Source organism: Pleuronectes platessa, chromosome 18 (assembly GCF_947347685.1).
Source record: "Pleuronectes platessa chromosome 18, fPlePla1.1, whole genome shotgun sequence".
NCBI classification, from domain to species: Eukaryota; Metazoa; Chordata; class Actinopteri; order Pleuronectiformes; family Pleuronectidae; genus Pleuronectes; species Pleuronectes platessa.
Genome location: NC_070643.1, coordinates 15,749,542 through 15,765,225, shown reverse-complemented (window position 1 = coordinate 15,765,225; position 15,684 = coordinate 15,749,542). Strand labels below are relative to the sequence as shown.

Here is a 15,684-nt window from a genome sequence, read left to right as displayed (position 1 = left end):
GTTTCTGGGTCTTGGGTCATTTACACAAATCTTCTTAACCGTCTAGCCATGGAATGGATGTCTGTCTGGATAATGGACTGGTCCGTCTGTCTCTGCCTTCCCTGCCTGCCTGCCTGTCTGTCTGTCTGTCTGTCTGTCTGTCTGTCTGTCTGTCTGTCTGTCTGTCTGTCTGTCTGTCTGTCTGTCTGTCTCCTTCATTTCCAATACATCAGCACCTGAAGTTTGGACCAATTCACGTGCCACTTCTTCACATTTCCACATGTTTTGAGCAGCAGCTTGTGTCAACCTACTTTGACACAAGCTGCTGTTTTAATCGGACAGTTGATCACTGTTCTGTTCCTCACTTCTCACTCTGAATCATTGAAAACCCTTCAGTCTTTCTAAGAATTAATTTCAAACCAGTTACTTTGCCTTATCACACTTGATCTCTACCCTTTTTGTTTCAGTCTACTTCCGTTTGTCTCTGTTTTCTATTTGTGTTGCCCTGAAAAAGCCTCTATGTATTTCCTGTCTCTACTCAGTGCAACCTGTTCCGTCCAATTTCTTATATATGTTGCTGATGTTTCTATTTATTTCTATTGGTTAAACGTCTGTTGCTCCATGTGAGTCTTGGGCCACAGTTATTCTCCATGCCCCTCCTGTGGGTGGAGTCTGGCTTGGTACCAACCTAATATCTGTCATCTGTACATGCATCCACCCCCCCCTTAGCATCCCGACGCTGCGTGGGTGAACCGGGGGGACGTGCATGTGCACCTGACAGCCCCCTGTCTCCACTCCTATAAAAGATTGTGTCTTTTTCCGCTTATCAGTGAGTGCAGTTTAGGAGAGCGCGCATCTCGTGTTCCTCTGTCTTCTCTAAATACCGATGATATCAACGTGATGCGCCGCAGAGTCGTATAAATCACGTGCCGTCCCAAATTGCACTCACTGGTGTGTAGGAAAAAAATGCATGTCTGCTGTAAGAGTGTGTTGCATACAGTATTGCCTCTTTTATGTATAACTATAAATTATACGGGTATAATTTATACCGTGTTTACAGTTGGACTTGTACGCTCTCAGAAAAAAAGGTTCATCATTGTGTCTTTTATCGCTGGGGCATTGGATTCTTGACTGGGCTCGACTTGCTGTTAATAAATGCAAATTTCAAGATGTTGAATCAGATCACTTCTTTTTGTACGTTCATTTGAATACTCTTTAAAAAAAACTGCATTTTGAAAGAGCAAACTGAGCCTGTTCATCCACAACAACTTGCAATACAACCAATGTCCCGGTGACAAGGTCCAATGTTGTATGTTTCTTTCTCTGTGAGTGTAACCGTATAAATTATAAGTGTATAATTTATGCCGTGTGCACAGCGCAATCCATGTGTCTTTATCTGTTATACAATAATCAGCACCACCGCCAATTAGGAATGAGACTCTCAATCAGATGGGATCAGCAATTAGAGGAAATTAGGCAAATCCACCGTCACATCTGGTCCACATGTTTTGGAACTAACCGAGGATTAAACGATAGGCTGCCACTAAACCAGCCAATTGGGAAACAGCCAAATCGAAAGTCCCTCGGTGGCGATTGGAGGGGACGAGAGCAAAGCCCTGTGATTGGAGGAAAGGGAAACGTGCCTTGTTATTGGAGGAGAGGACAGCAGCTCTGAGTGTGACAGGAACTGCAGCCTAACCCCTAAACCCCACCCCCTGATTCTAACTGGCTAAAAGAGAACATTCTCCAAAATCTACTGGCTTAACCCCAAAAGCTACAAGTTTATCCAATTTCATAAAATAACAGTAAAACAACTGTCTATACAATATCATGTATACTCTTCATTTATCTACTTCATAACTGAAGTGTGATGTAAGAGCGCCATGTTTCCACAATATCCATTTCTAACATCCCAGCCACCAAATAACATTGAGGGTTGAGAGCACAGAGTGTTTCAGTAATACACTAAAACTCTGTGACCTAGGAGCAGTCGGCTCATAGAGGGAGAGAGGTGAGGAGTTGGGCTGGCTGACTTGTGATCACCTTGATTGGTTGAGACATGTTAGATCCATTTGAGAATTAGGTGTTAAAAGCGAATCTGATTAATCAGGTGAATTTACACGTTTATAAATCAGACCCGCCCCCCCCCTATCTTACGTAGCTGTGAAATTTATCCAAAAGCAAGAAATTGAATTTAAAAAAACCAAGAACAAAACAGAAAAAGTCCGCCCCTCGGTCCCTCCTCCTCTCCCTAACCCAGGTTTTCTATTTGTCACTCTGATTTGATTGACAGCTGAGGACACATGTGGGGGCACTGTGAGGGGCGGCAGTGGGGTGGTGACCAGTCCCGGTTACCCCGGCAACTATGGTAACCAGGCCGACTGTACTTGGATCCTATTGGCCGAACCTGGAGACACCATCTCTGTCATCTTTACAGACTTCCAGACAGAGGAGAAGTACGACTACCTGGAAGTGGAGGGATCCGAACCACCAACCATTTGGTGAGTCACTGTATTTGCTGTTAAACTTATTCATTCATACGTGTGTTTGTCCCGGTTCCATTACGTTGGTGAGAAATGTGGTGACGCCAGACGGATCTATTTATCCGTCTGGTTCAGTATTTTAGTTTTGTTTCACTGGAGGCATGAGTCACAGCTCAGCTTTAGATAAACTCAGCTGTAGAAGACAATTAGCTTAATGGTGAAAATTAAAATTAAAAATATGAAGATAATACAGCAAGATACCAGGGTGGATGCTGAGGTTTAGCAAATATTGTTCTGTCGTTGTGACAAAAAACTAATTTATGAGCAGCTTTACAAAAGTACAACAGAGTCCCATTGTACGTCCTGTGGCTCATGGGAAGTTGGTCCTGATCGATACTTTTAAAATAACCGCACCAAGGAGTGCGTTGACATTCCTGAGGTAATGCAGTCACGTAGCAGCTGGATTTACGGTAGAATTTAACCACACTAGGAGTACAGTCATAAAAAGTTAAAACGGGTCGTAAAAATATGGTGGAACTCAAGTAAGAACAGGTAATAAAAAGAAAACATTGCTACAGATATAAAATAGGGTTTTTATTTAGCTTTTTGAAATATAGCATCTTTTTTTTGCATAGAGAAAAATAAATACAATGTCTAAGTAGTATAGGTGTGTGTATGTGTGTGTGCGTATGGGTTCAAGGTAAAAGGTACAACTCATATTGTAGGGACCTAAGTGTGTTTACCCAGTCACACTCTAGGGAACTTATGGGGACTAAATGTGAGTCCTCATTACACAAATCAATAGATTTTAAAGTGAAGACATGTGTTAATTCTATGGTAGAGGAAGGGTCATTAGGACACTAGTGTGTGTGTCACTCATAATAATATTTCATAATTTTTGCTATGGCCTTTTATTGATTGTCTGTAAATTAGGGTATTGATCATCATTTGTTGTGGCTGTAACCCGTTTGAATCTAATCACGGTCGGGGGATATTAGTGTGTGTGTGCATGTGTAATTAATTTGGAGGAGTAATGGAAAGTGTTAGTGTTTCTATGGCTGCACATCCTGCTCACTCGTCTGATCTCAGGTCTGTGAACGTGCGTCTTTGCAATCACGTTTTAAGAAGCATATGATAACTAATAACAAATAACAAAACTTTAACACAATAAACTGAGTCGTTGGGTTTGGGTTAAATTGTTATTTGAGAGAAAGCGTGATGATCTCTTTAATTGTTTTGTACTTAAGACATCTTATAAAGGGAAAAACAATATGTATCATCAATGATAAGGTCATGAGAATGATGACAAAAGTCATTGGAAAAACTTTTGATTCATTTTATTTAGTTTTTATTTGATGTTTAACACAAAATATCAGTACATTTATGACTATAGTAGTAAATGTAAACCTTTGTATAAATGGATCTGTTATAGTTAATCGATGATTGATAATCAGCAATATCTTTTCTCCAATGGTTTATTCACCTTAATTTGTGTGTACCATATATAATGCATTGTACACTCAGTTAGTCCATATATAATCAGGATTGGACACAAATTCACAATAACAAAGCCACAATAATTTTATGCTTTTCCAAAACACTTTTTCCATTTGTAGCAAACCAGAAGCCATTCAGATAAATTGTGTCGGGCCTTTCCCGTCGAACCGGGGGCTCATAAAAGAAGCTATTGGTGTGAAGAATCGCCTCCTCAGGAGTAATTATGACCAGTATATATGGCTCAGATGGTGGCCTGTGGGGGACAATGTGATGGTAATTGGTAGCGTGTGATTTGGTCTGACTGGCGTCTTGGCTCGTGTAAAGTGCTGAGAGGTGAGCAGGGACATTCAGGAGGAGAAAAGGAAAAGCCATCATGTTGTCATTAAGTGAAGATGGTGCAACTGAGTCAATTTAAAGTCTGTTTAAGATGATTGTCCAATTAGAAAAACAATTCAAATTCAGGAGTCGAAAGGCAATGCAGTGGTTAATGAATAAGTCAATAAATTATAGGCGTTTTAGCATTTCAATGGAAAATACAGAGGAAAACAACGAGCTGAAAAGTGCCTGACTTAATCACATGCATAAATGTTCTGTGTCCAATTCATTATCTGTATGAGCGAGCACTTCATGTTCATAGTTTGTCCTCTTCACTGCAACACACACTTATAACCCTTACCCTTAAACATGCACTAGACACCTTATTTAATTAAGTGGTTTAACACTTGGGAAGAAAACAAATCCTACTGTGGATAAGAGTGTCGTCTTCATCAAGTCAGAAAAAGTCACTCTATCATAGAATCAACAAATTTGAGTCAATGGATTTTCCCCTAGTCTAAAATCTCTGTCTCTTGACGCGTCCCGATGACAGGGTCAGAGTGTGGCAGAAGCAGCATGCTCCCACTGACTCTTTCCTAAATGGTACAGGTGGCTGGGGGTGTTGTTATTTTCCAGGAGAATGTTTTCCTGACTCGAAGCTGGTGGCCCCGGACCCCTCAGTACCGATTTAACATTCCGGCGGGCACCTCAGCAAAGTGGCAATCCAGGTGCATATCCTCTCCTGGCTGCAATACGACTGTTGTTTTCAGCTGCCTTACTTTGAGCCGAGTCGCGTTCTGCATTTAAAAGAACTCATGATCTCCAGATGGCTCCAGTCAAACAACGGTGATTTTCCCTTTTACTCCAGTGACCTACGCCGTCCCTCATGGCTCCAACCCTATAGAGCCATTGAGGGAATAGAGTGAATGGTGGATTTGCATAATAAATATAGTGCAGAGAGAGGCGATGCTGTAAAAGTGAGTGTGTGCTGGAAATCGTTGTGGACATAACATGCACCGGGGTCTCGGGGGAAGCAAAGTAATTCAATGACTTATTAAATAATTCAGTGTGTTCTCGGGTCAAAATGACGTTAGTTACTTCTGATTTGATACAAGTGGATGGTGATGAAATAATCAGTGTTTGGCTTCAGTATTTATACATTCACACAGAATAGATTCTATATGTACGACAGAGGGATTGAGATCTGAGGTAGTTAATGGCATTTTTTTTTACGAGTATAAATGCCAAATATCTTTCAAATGCAGTTTTCTGATCTGGATCTGGTGGTCAAAAAAATCGTTGCACACCATCACTTTAAACTAAGTAACATGTCACAAAACTACTGGATGAAGGGAAGTTAATCCTGCAGCCATTTACCAGACCAGTCAGTAAATCATCATCCTTCAAGCCCTTTCTCCCGTTTGAGGGTCTGACTTCACTGGATATGCCCCCCCCCCCCCTTTTTTTTTTACAACTGTGGAAAGGAACTGACATTGGCATTGATTTTCTAGTTAGGCTCACCACAAAGAAAAGAGACCAACCTCTGACTCACATGGTTCTTTGTTTGTTTCTGCTTTCATTTGCATGTCGGTAAAGCATCCATAATCAATAGTGCATGTGTTTAACATGGCAGTAAAGTGTGTGGTGTTTTCTGTGCATGTGCAGTGGCGTCACTTGATATTTGTCACCTTGGTTCCAACTTATTTTCATAATGCAAAGGTTGATATTGACAAAAAGTCCCTCTGTAAACAACAGGGTTTCCATCCCCCCCTCCTCTGTCAACACCCTGTGGTTATCTGTCCCATCGGATGATCATTATGGAGCGGAGACACATTGAAATGACATTAAAGCAGCTGAGCATCCAGCATACTAACTACTTTAAGTCCCAACTTTTACCAAACATACCTGCAAGGTCAGCAGCCGGAGCTCTCTGTGTAACTGTAATTGGAGTTTCTGTCATCCTTTATAAAGAGAATTTATTACGACCCAAGACGAAAGTGAAGCACATTTTGGTCTTTATTGAGAGGCAGGGGTCAATGTGACATTCTTTTCATCTCGATGACAGACTGAGACCAATATGAATTCCATTAGCACTGTTAGCGCTCCACAGACAGAAAAACCAGGCCCAGCTGTTTCTGTTTGAGCTGCATGGCCTCCTTTGTAAACTGTGTTTTCCCAAGGCATATTTCAGTTAATGTGCATATTTTTTAAAATTCTGACAAGGAGCTGTATCCAAAACAAGGGACAATAAATAAAAAACTTTGCTGTCGCTCTCTGTCAATCTTGTTCAGCCAGGATTATAGCGTGACAAACAATTTTAGCGTTCAAAAGTTGAGGAGCAATCATCATTCTTTCTTAAAACATCACATTTAATAAGTGATCTTGGTGTTGATTATTCAACTTCTCCTGCTTTTTCCACGATATAAACATTAGGGTTGCAACTAAAATTCAATTTCCAAAATGGTAGAAGTGGATGACGGATTTATACTTACATGATTACCTGCAAACAGAGGGAAGCGTCGGAGGATGACTTTTCTAATGAGACTATCCCTGAAAAGTCCCAAGACTCAGAACATTATTTCCAAACAGCATTTTAGTTTATGTTAATGCCTGAATAGTGGATCTCTGTTTATCCTTAGAAAATAAGCAATTAAATGTCTTGATAATGCAACAGAAAATGACCCTATAAATGTATTAGGGCCATTGCCCCCCTGGCCCAGCTCCTGGACACACACCTGCCCCTTAAAAAAGTTTCCCAGGCCAGCTGTTGTCAAAAAAAGTTGAAGGACAGAAAGACAGATTTCTGTCATCATAACAAGGATGACCTTTTTCTTGCAGAACTCGATTTGTGAAAATTGGGTCATGCTGCCTGATTTTGAGCAACCGCCTCACAACACCAAGAGCTAATTGCCATTAGCAATTTGGGAAGAAGCTAATAGCTAAAACGCTAATTTCCACTGGCAATTAGCAGTGAGAGCGAACAGCAGATTTGCTAATATTTAAGTGTGTGCAAGGATTCTTCACGTGCAGTGCAACACCACTACCCCCCCACACACACACACAGTTATGTAGCCCCAATCCATGTTCACACTCACAGCATTTTCAAATCAGTATGCACCGAGTTGTGCTTGGGCATTTGAGAGAAGTATATCGCTGTGGGCTAAGTTCCCGTAATCCTAGCCAAAATCAACACAAGATAATATACGCACATGCAAACACACACAAGTTTTTTATATTTTGTAGTTTCAGAATCGGCTGCCCTTGAAACCAAGTAGAGCATCTTAACTAGAAAGATCTCTCCTCTTCTCTCTCTCTCTCTCTCTCTCTCTCTCTCTCTCTCTTTCCGTCTCTTTACTTCTCCATGCGAAAGTCTGTGTCTCTCTTTTAACTCGACCCCAGAAGATGGCATCCCCAGTTGACAGCTCGTCACCAAATCCGTGGTAATGGTGCACTGGACTATTTAAAGTCTGTCATTTACCAATCTTCTCCTCGTTCGAGGATTTTGTTTTTACGTTTGGGAGGAACTGAAAATTCATCTTGTCAGGTTTGAGCCGGAGCTGAAGCCTCGTCTCCGAGCGCCTGGAGTCATGTCACTGGCGGCAAGTTGATTTAGCAGATGGCGCATTCACCGCCGACGCCACGGTGTGACACGTATACATTTACCTTCATTCCCCAGTTCAGACCCAACATGTCAACATAAAAACAGTTAAAGCTAAAACTGCAAAGTATCATGTATTTACTTCTGACAGCTGTCTAGAGTCATATCAGTACATAAAGCTAATACTGGGAGTCAGGGGCTCACAATAGTATTTGTTGCAGCGACAGCTTGCCAAGATGTCATCCTTCACTTATTCATCCCGCCCCACTTTACCACTAGAGTGAAGCCTGTGATCAGCACCGACACGTCTTCATCACATCTGGTACGGCAACACACAAAACATTTACATCATTCATGGCACCCGCTAGTGCTTACGGGGGAAATCCAAAAGTCAAAAGTCCATGTTGGTTTTCTCAAACAAAGTTATCAATTGTTTTTGTTTTTTTATATGTTAAAATTTAGGTCACTTGTTTTTCTGTATATGCTGAATTTCCATGTATATGTGAACATTGCATACTTTCACATCAAAACAGAACATAAAATACAAATAGAGGGATTGTTTATAAAATGTTTTTGTAGAGAATGTTTTGATTTACCACAAGTAAATCAAAACATTTACATAAACTATTTACGCAACAAGTGTGATTCAAAACTTCCCAAAGTTAAATCAGCACTTAAGTCTGAACTCCTACGTTACAAAACATGATCAACCTTTTGGTTTAACATTCTCTAATGGTTTGTTCAAGGTGGTTGACACTTTTTCACAAACACATACTCTTGGTAGCAACTGAATCAGCGGTCATTACTGTGACCAACCTGCAGAGACGAGGAGAGACCGGGCTAATTACGAGAATGAGTCGTGGTTAGAACCAGAAGAAACAAAACAAACTTCTCCAACATCATCGATCACCATTCTTGTCTTGTTCTTAATCCGTAAAGAATGTTGTGCAGGTCGCATATTTGTGTGTGACTTTGCATGAGAGATCGGAAGTGTGAAGCCTTTCCTACTTGTTCTGCTCAAACCTAAAGCATTTGTTTTCGAGATGTGAAAGAAGCTTTGCGTAAGAGACATAGTGTGTGTGTGTGTGTGTGTGTGTTTGTGAGAGAGGATTTGTGTGTCTGCGAGTGCGTGATGTTATGCTTGCCGAGTGCTAATCAATGCTGCTGGCAGAGAGGATGCTGGGATAGCAGCACTATCCCGAATAGGAAATGGAGCAGTGACCTTGAATACACACACACTCACACACTGTTTATGTTTTTCAAACATACACCGCAAACAAACACACATATTAGATTATATCAAATATGCATCTAAAGATACAGGGAAACACAAACTTACGAGCAGGGGAGCAGAATAGTGCGGTTCCACACTTGTGACTTAAATTTTATGTCCCAGTTTTCTCTATAGCTATTCAGATAAAGGTTATATTGTTGGTAATGACTGCAGTCAGAGCCGTTATCTGCATATTTAAAGCTACTCTGTGGAGTTTAAAGCCACCACTGGCACCAGGGAGTGCTAGTCGTCCTGCATTTGGTTTGTGCATGAGGACATTTATGTATGGACATTTATGTATGGTCACGTCATATTCCACCAGTCCACTGGTGTGAGTAATAAATAAGGCATGTGCCAGGAAAAGTGCAAGGAATCAAGCAACGGCAAGCAAGTTAACATGGACGTGAATTATGCAGGATTTAAACATTTTTAAAACAGCTTTTCAAATGTGAGAATAACTGAATGTAAGTGCGAGACTTTTAGCTTGCATGCGCCAATGACTAATATCTACTGTAGCAATATTTAGCTGCTGTTATATTTATCATACAGTGATTGTTTTCAGTTTTTTAAAACCAAGTTATTTAGGTAGAATAGCAGGGATACATTTCCCTGACATGAACAAAGCAAGAGCCATGTTCGTGTGGAGCCACAGAGTCAGGCAGGACTCTGGAGATTCTATTACCAGCTGCATTCATAGGGCAAATGACTTTCATAGAGAGCTGGAAAACCAGTTCATGATGTAGACTGTGTTCCCCTGGATCTATTTGTAGCATTAGGGCTCATGGGTTACACACTGACCTTCACACACTTTCTCCGGGGACATCAATTTTTAAATCCAATTTCTGGTGTCCCACAGAATAATTTATCTCCACAAGGCTATTGTCTAGGCATGTCTAAGCAAATTTACCACAAGATTAACCCACACCTTTGATAGCCTCTGAAATAAATGAGTGTGATCTTGTGGGAACCCCACTCTCTGAATTACGGGAGCTGAAGCGAAGGAGAGGAGAAATGAGAGGACGGCGAGAGAAGTGTCATGGTGTTTTAGGGAACCGGTGTGAGGCCATGCAGAAGACGACCAGAGAGGCTCAGAGGAGACAGGAGACGAGACACAAATGGGTAAAAAAAGAGGAGCGGGAGGGCAATTGGGGTGACGAGCGGAGACCGGGAGAGAAGAAGTGAGGGATGAGAGGCGTTGGAAGGTGAGGGAGAAGGAGACGACAAAAAGCTGAGGTCCAAAAAACGGGAGAAACACTGCAATTGGATTAAAACCAAGTAAATCCCCACATTTTTTGCAACTTAGGTCACATAGAAGTTGTTTGCTGTGGGGCGGAAATGTGTGGGAGACTGTGAAATGTTCACGTTATAGGAAGATTGGTCAGAGACGTAAACACCATATGCCGAGCAAGCCCGTCCATCTGAGTTCTCCCGAGCTGCACAGCTTGAACAGTATATGCGAGTGTTAATTTTTAGAGTGACTGTCTCTTTCATCGCTGGCACCGACGCCTCAAATCTGGACAAACTGCCCAATTGTCACATTGGGAGCAGTCGGAAAAAGCGGCAGCCGAGGAGACGGGCATTTGCAATTTTAACGACGGCAGTTTTGCACTTTACTAGATGCCTATAGGGGAAAAGGCACATGACAATTAATTCAATCAACACACACGCTATGCAAGATTGCATTAAGATTGGTGCATTAAGATAAATCCTATTCTGCTATGCATGTAAACACTTTAATCAAATTACTCCTCGAATCAAAGTGAGGTTCATAATTGGATTAGTGTGCGATAATTAGATTATAGTGTTTATGCAAACAAAGTCACGTTAGACACATTCACTCAGGATAAAAACCTGAAATAGGTCACTTTCACTTCAGGGCTTTGAGGCATCCTCAATTATTTTATTTTTTTTAATATATTGTTAATTTGATCCTTGTGCAATTTCTCATCATTAATTCCACAACACATTTCCCAGGTTTAAAGAAAAACACAACTACTTCTTATCTCTGCTGTTCTGGTGATGATAAACGTGCAATATCCATCAGGTGGAGTTCTTACTTTATTTTAAGCCTTGTCCTCAGGCTCCGGTGGCTACGACGTGGTATTGCACGTGAGAGGACATTAATTACCCTGAGCCTTTGTGATCGCTACACAACCTGTGTTTTTTTTTCTGGTCGCTGTTGCTGACCTGAAATTGCATATTTAACGTTTCCCACAGCAGATAACAAACTTTTCCAGCTGGTGCCAAGCCAAACCCAAGTGACAAAACCAGAGTTTGAGCTGCACTGGAGCACGATACGTAGTTTGGACAGGCCATGGGAATTTAATTTTACTGTCATAAATATGTTGTCTTTGTCATATCCTGTATTATACCGAGTCGGTGCAAATGTCAATGTGCATATGTGTCTTTGTTTTAGCTGCATGTGTTTCTGGCTGTGTCCTCCTTTTGTGTGTGTGTGTGTGTGTGCTTGGAAAGTATAGTGTATTAAGTAGTCTTCCACGGATAGTGGGAGCTAGGGTGATGAAATTATAATATTATGTAATGTAATAATAATAACACCAGCTCCGTCTCCTTGTCTCTGTCCCCCTCCTCTCCTCCTACTTTCCCCCCCGAGTCCCTGCCTCTGCTCTGATTACTGCTATTGCTGTCCCGCAGGCCACACACACACACACACACACACACACACACACACACACACACACACACACACACACACACACACACACACACACACACACACACACACACACATGCACACAAAAGACTGTTTGAGAAGAGGTGGGGGAGCCGCCCAGGATTGCAGTCACCACTGGGAAGAGACTGAGCTAAAAGAAAGGAGTGAACAGACAGTGATGATGAGTAAACCCTGGAGAAAGAGCAGACGGAAGGACAGGAAGGGAAGGGAGGAGAGATGGGGGAGGAGAGGGGGAAGTGACAGGGACTAGTTATGAAGTGTTGACTGGCTTAATCACCCAGTTTCACCCTTGTCTGTCAATGAAATAGGAATATTCTTAAAAGATGACGGGCCCCATCCTCTCACGTGGGGTTGAACACATCGAACAAACACAGAACAAAAACACTACTGTCTAATTATTTTATATAAACAAATCAAATTTCAAACACAAGGTGAGGATATGTTTCAATATGTGCCACTTTGGGTCGGTGCCACGACACGGACTCTGAGAGACCTGCAGCCAGACAAAAGTATTCTAACACTTTAAAGTATGATATTCATATTAACCCAAAACCAGTAATTTAATCATACATTTAAAAACAGTTTGTCAGCGAGAATAATTGTGTTTTCACTCACAGCTTCCCAGGAGAAGATGATTGCTGGATTTGCAACCTGCCTGCTCTGCCATTCCAAACATAAATTACCCAACAGATGGAACCAAATATCTTTTACAGAGCTCACTTTCCTCTATAATAAACAAAACCCTGCTGTTTCTGTCGAGAAAACTACTTTTCCTTTTAATTTTGAGTTTATTGATTTAGCATTCAACGTGTTATCAAGTCTTCACAGTAGTTCTGTCAGAGCCTCAGTTAGCGTTATCGCTAAATGCTCACTCTAGGCTTGGGTATTTTTAGAAGGCCGCAAACAATGATTTGTGCCATCCACACCATTTGAAATATTACTGAGATGATTATTATGGTTTATCATTTGATACAGTTCATGTGGGAATACAAACATTTAGCTCCTCTTCCAAAACACCTCAGCACTAATATCAAACTCCAGCAGACCTCCACTGTTCTGCGAAACATTTCCATACGGTTTTAGCTGCATGGATTTGATCCCATTTAGCCACAAAAGCATTAGTGAGGTCAGGTGATGATACTGGGCGATAAGGCCTGGCTGGCAGTGGGTTGCTGCAGGTCATTGCCAGTTTGTTCAGTGCAGTTGAGGTCAGGGCTGTTTGCAAGCCAGTGAGATTCATATGCACCAAACTTATCGACAACCAAAGAACTTTCCACAAATTGTTGCCACAATTTAGAAAACTGTCCATCACAACATCCTGCATCACAAATAATATTCTTATTTGGAGCCAAGGAGCCCGACCCAAACTTTAAAAATCTGCCTCAAAACCAGTCATTTTGACATTTAGGTTTCAAAGGTTAATGCTAGCTTGCTTAATTTATAAATGATCTATGTCAGAGGGATCTGTTTTTTTCTTTCCCCATTACGGTCCACAGCCACCCACTCATGCTTTACTTCATCCGTGTGAACAAGACGTTTTTTAAAAACACCTTGCTGCTCCAGGAGGAGGCAAGCGAGGAGGAGGGTAGACATTTAGATGAGATAAAGGGAGGGGAGGGAGCACAATGCAGGGTCCTGTTGTGAACACTGATTACTCTCTGCCCACTTGAGATTGATGGAGAGCGACACTGCAGGCGCACGAGCACGAGCACGAGCACGCGCATGCAGTCACATAAACAATGCACACGTACGCATATACACGGTGTATCTAAACAATCCCGTGCACGCACACAGACACACACACAGACGGAGGAGTTCTCTGTCTCTGTATACTGATTGATGATGGCTCCACCTAGACTACATTCTGCACAACGCTCCTGCAGTGTGTGTGGGTGTGTGTGCTCATATCACTCTGTGTGAATGCAAGTGTGTGACAGAGCTCTCTCTCTTCCTATCTCTCTCTCTCTCTCTCTCTCTCTCTCTCTCTCTCTCTCTCTCTCTCTCTCTCTCTATCTCTCTCTCCCTCCCTCTTTCCCTCCCTCTCTCTGCATGTTCCAATGTGTTTGTGGGTTTATGTGTGGCAGTTCCCACCTGTCTTAATTAGCGGAGGCTATTAAGACAGATCGCCTGATTAAGTAGCATTCCCCTACTGTCTAATGAAAAGCCAGCAACACACATGCACACACCATTAGACACACGCAGCTAAACATGCACACACAAAAGTTACTGTAGCTCTGTAACCCACATGACCACCCACACATGGATTTTGCATTCGTGTGTAGAGACAGCCATTCATTTTAGATATAAACTCTCTTCACGTGCGCACTCCCACAAGTCAGATATGAAGTTGTATCATCCAGCAAAACATCAATTATGTTACATTTACCTTTTTGGCAGATGCTTGAGGGACAACACCAAGGCTTCAGAACAGAGGAAGACCTTGAATAAGTGATACACTTATTCTACGCGAGAACGTGTTGGAGATCAGGCAAATAACTCTAGCGAAAGTGCACAGTAAGTGGGAGTTAGGCCTGTTGAGGTGGTAGAACTGGGAGGAGTGGAGGTGCTCATGTTAGAGATGAGTCTCTCAGAGAGTCTCGACGATAGAGAGGTAGGCTCCTGCTCTGATTGGTTGTCCCACTATCGAGGAACCTTAACAAAGAACCATATGGACTGTGATCGCTCAGGCACAGCAATCATGTGTAGGTTGAGTTTTATTTGGGCAGACATGCGTAGCCAGTGGAGGTTGATGAGCAGCAGAGTGACATTTGCCTTTTTAGGCTTATCAAAGACCAGAGGTACTGTCACAGGTCTAGTCTGTAAGGGTCTCACAGAGTGAAGGCATGCGAGAGGGACGCCACCAAGGTGAGAGATAACCATGGCCTGAACGGAGATTTTGACCTGATTTCCTTTTTTATGTTAACATGTCAGATTCAAACTGCTGAGAGAAGGATAACTGAAATCAAACGTGACGCCCAAGTATGTCACATGAATTTGAGAAGGCAAAGAGATGAAGAGGTGATTTTGATGTCGTTATTGTCACTAGCAGTAATGTTACAAAACCAGTATTTTAGAAGCCATGCACTTGGATAATTAGACCCAAGGGACTACATTTAAATGTAAAAAGAAAAGGGCTCTAGAACTCAGCCTTGAGGTACCTCTCCATGAATCTTTACCTCCTTGCACCCTCCTTTCACCCATTTGCTTCCTTATTTCCTCCCTCTCTTTCATTCCTTACTGCTGGTGGAACGACTGGCTTGTATCTCCATTAAAGAAGAGGGGCACAGAGGAAGTTCTATTGTATTTAATCAGTTATATGCTTTTGCTCCCTCTGGCTACTCTTCAGTCAATATTCGCTCTCTCCTGCAGACTCCCTCCTCATCTCAGTATTTTATTGTTCAGCGTATTTACCTGTTAAGGATGATGATAGTTGTAATTTGAGCTCCATGCACATTTGCAAGAACAACCATTGTTGGTGTTTGATTGCTGAAAACTCTGCTCACTGCATCGGAATCTACTGAGCTTTATATAAAAGTGTTGCACGAGGGAAACATTACTTGTAGTAATTGTTTCTTTTCTCTCTCTTAATCTCCAGATATCACCAATTAACTTTATTTCCTGAAGGAGTCACTATTAAAATAAGAGCAAAATATTGCCTCCAACATCTTTTACATAGATAGTTTCATCGATAACAATCTATGTTGTAAGTGTGATACTTATTCAGTCAGTTTAATTGAGTTCATAACAGATAGATGGAGCAAGTTAATAATTAAGATCCTTTGTTCAAACTTCATTGATGAATTCAAACAATGACACTATCCCTTGGCTGATGGTCCATGGCATC

General features: G+C 41.7%; 1 protein-coding gene across 1 annotated transcript in view; it reads left to right on the top strand.

The window, feature by feature from the left end:
• Positions 1 to 15,684, top strand: part of LOC128461649 (CUB and sushi domain-containing protein 3-like) — a 307,734-nt gene that overhangs the window by 155,136 nt on the left and 136,914 nt on the right. Inside the window, 1 exon segment of the mRNA XM_053446673.1 lies at positions 2,273 to 2,480. Within this exon segment, the coding sequence (XP_053302648.1) occupies positions 2,273 to 2,480 (208 nt within the window).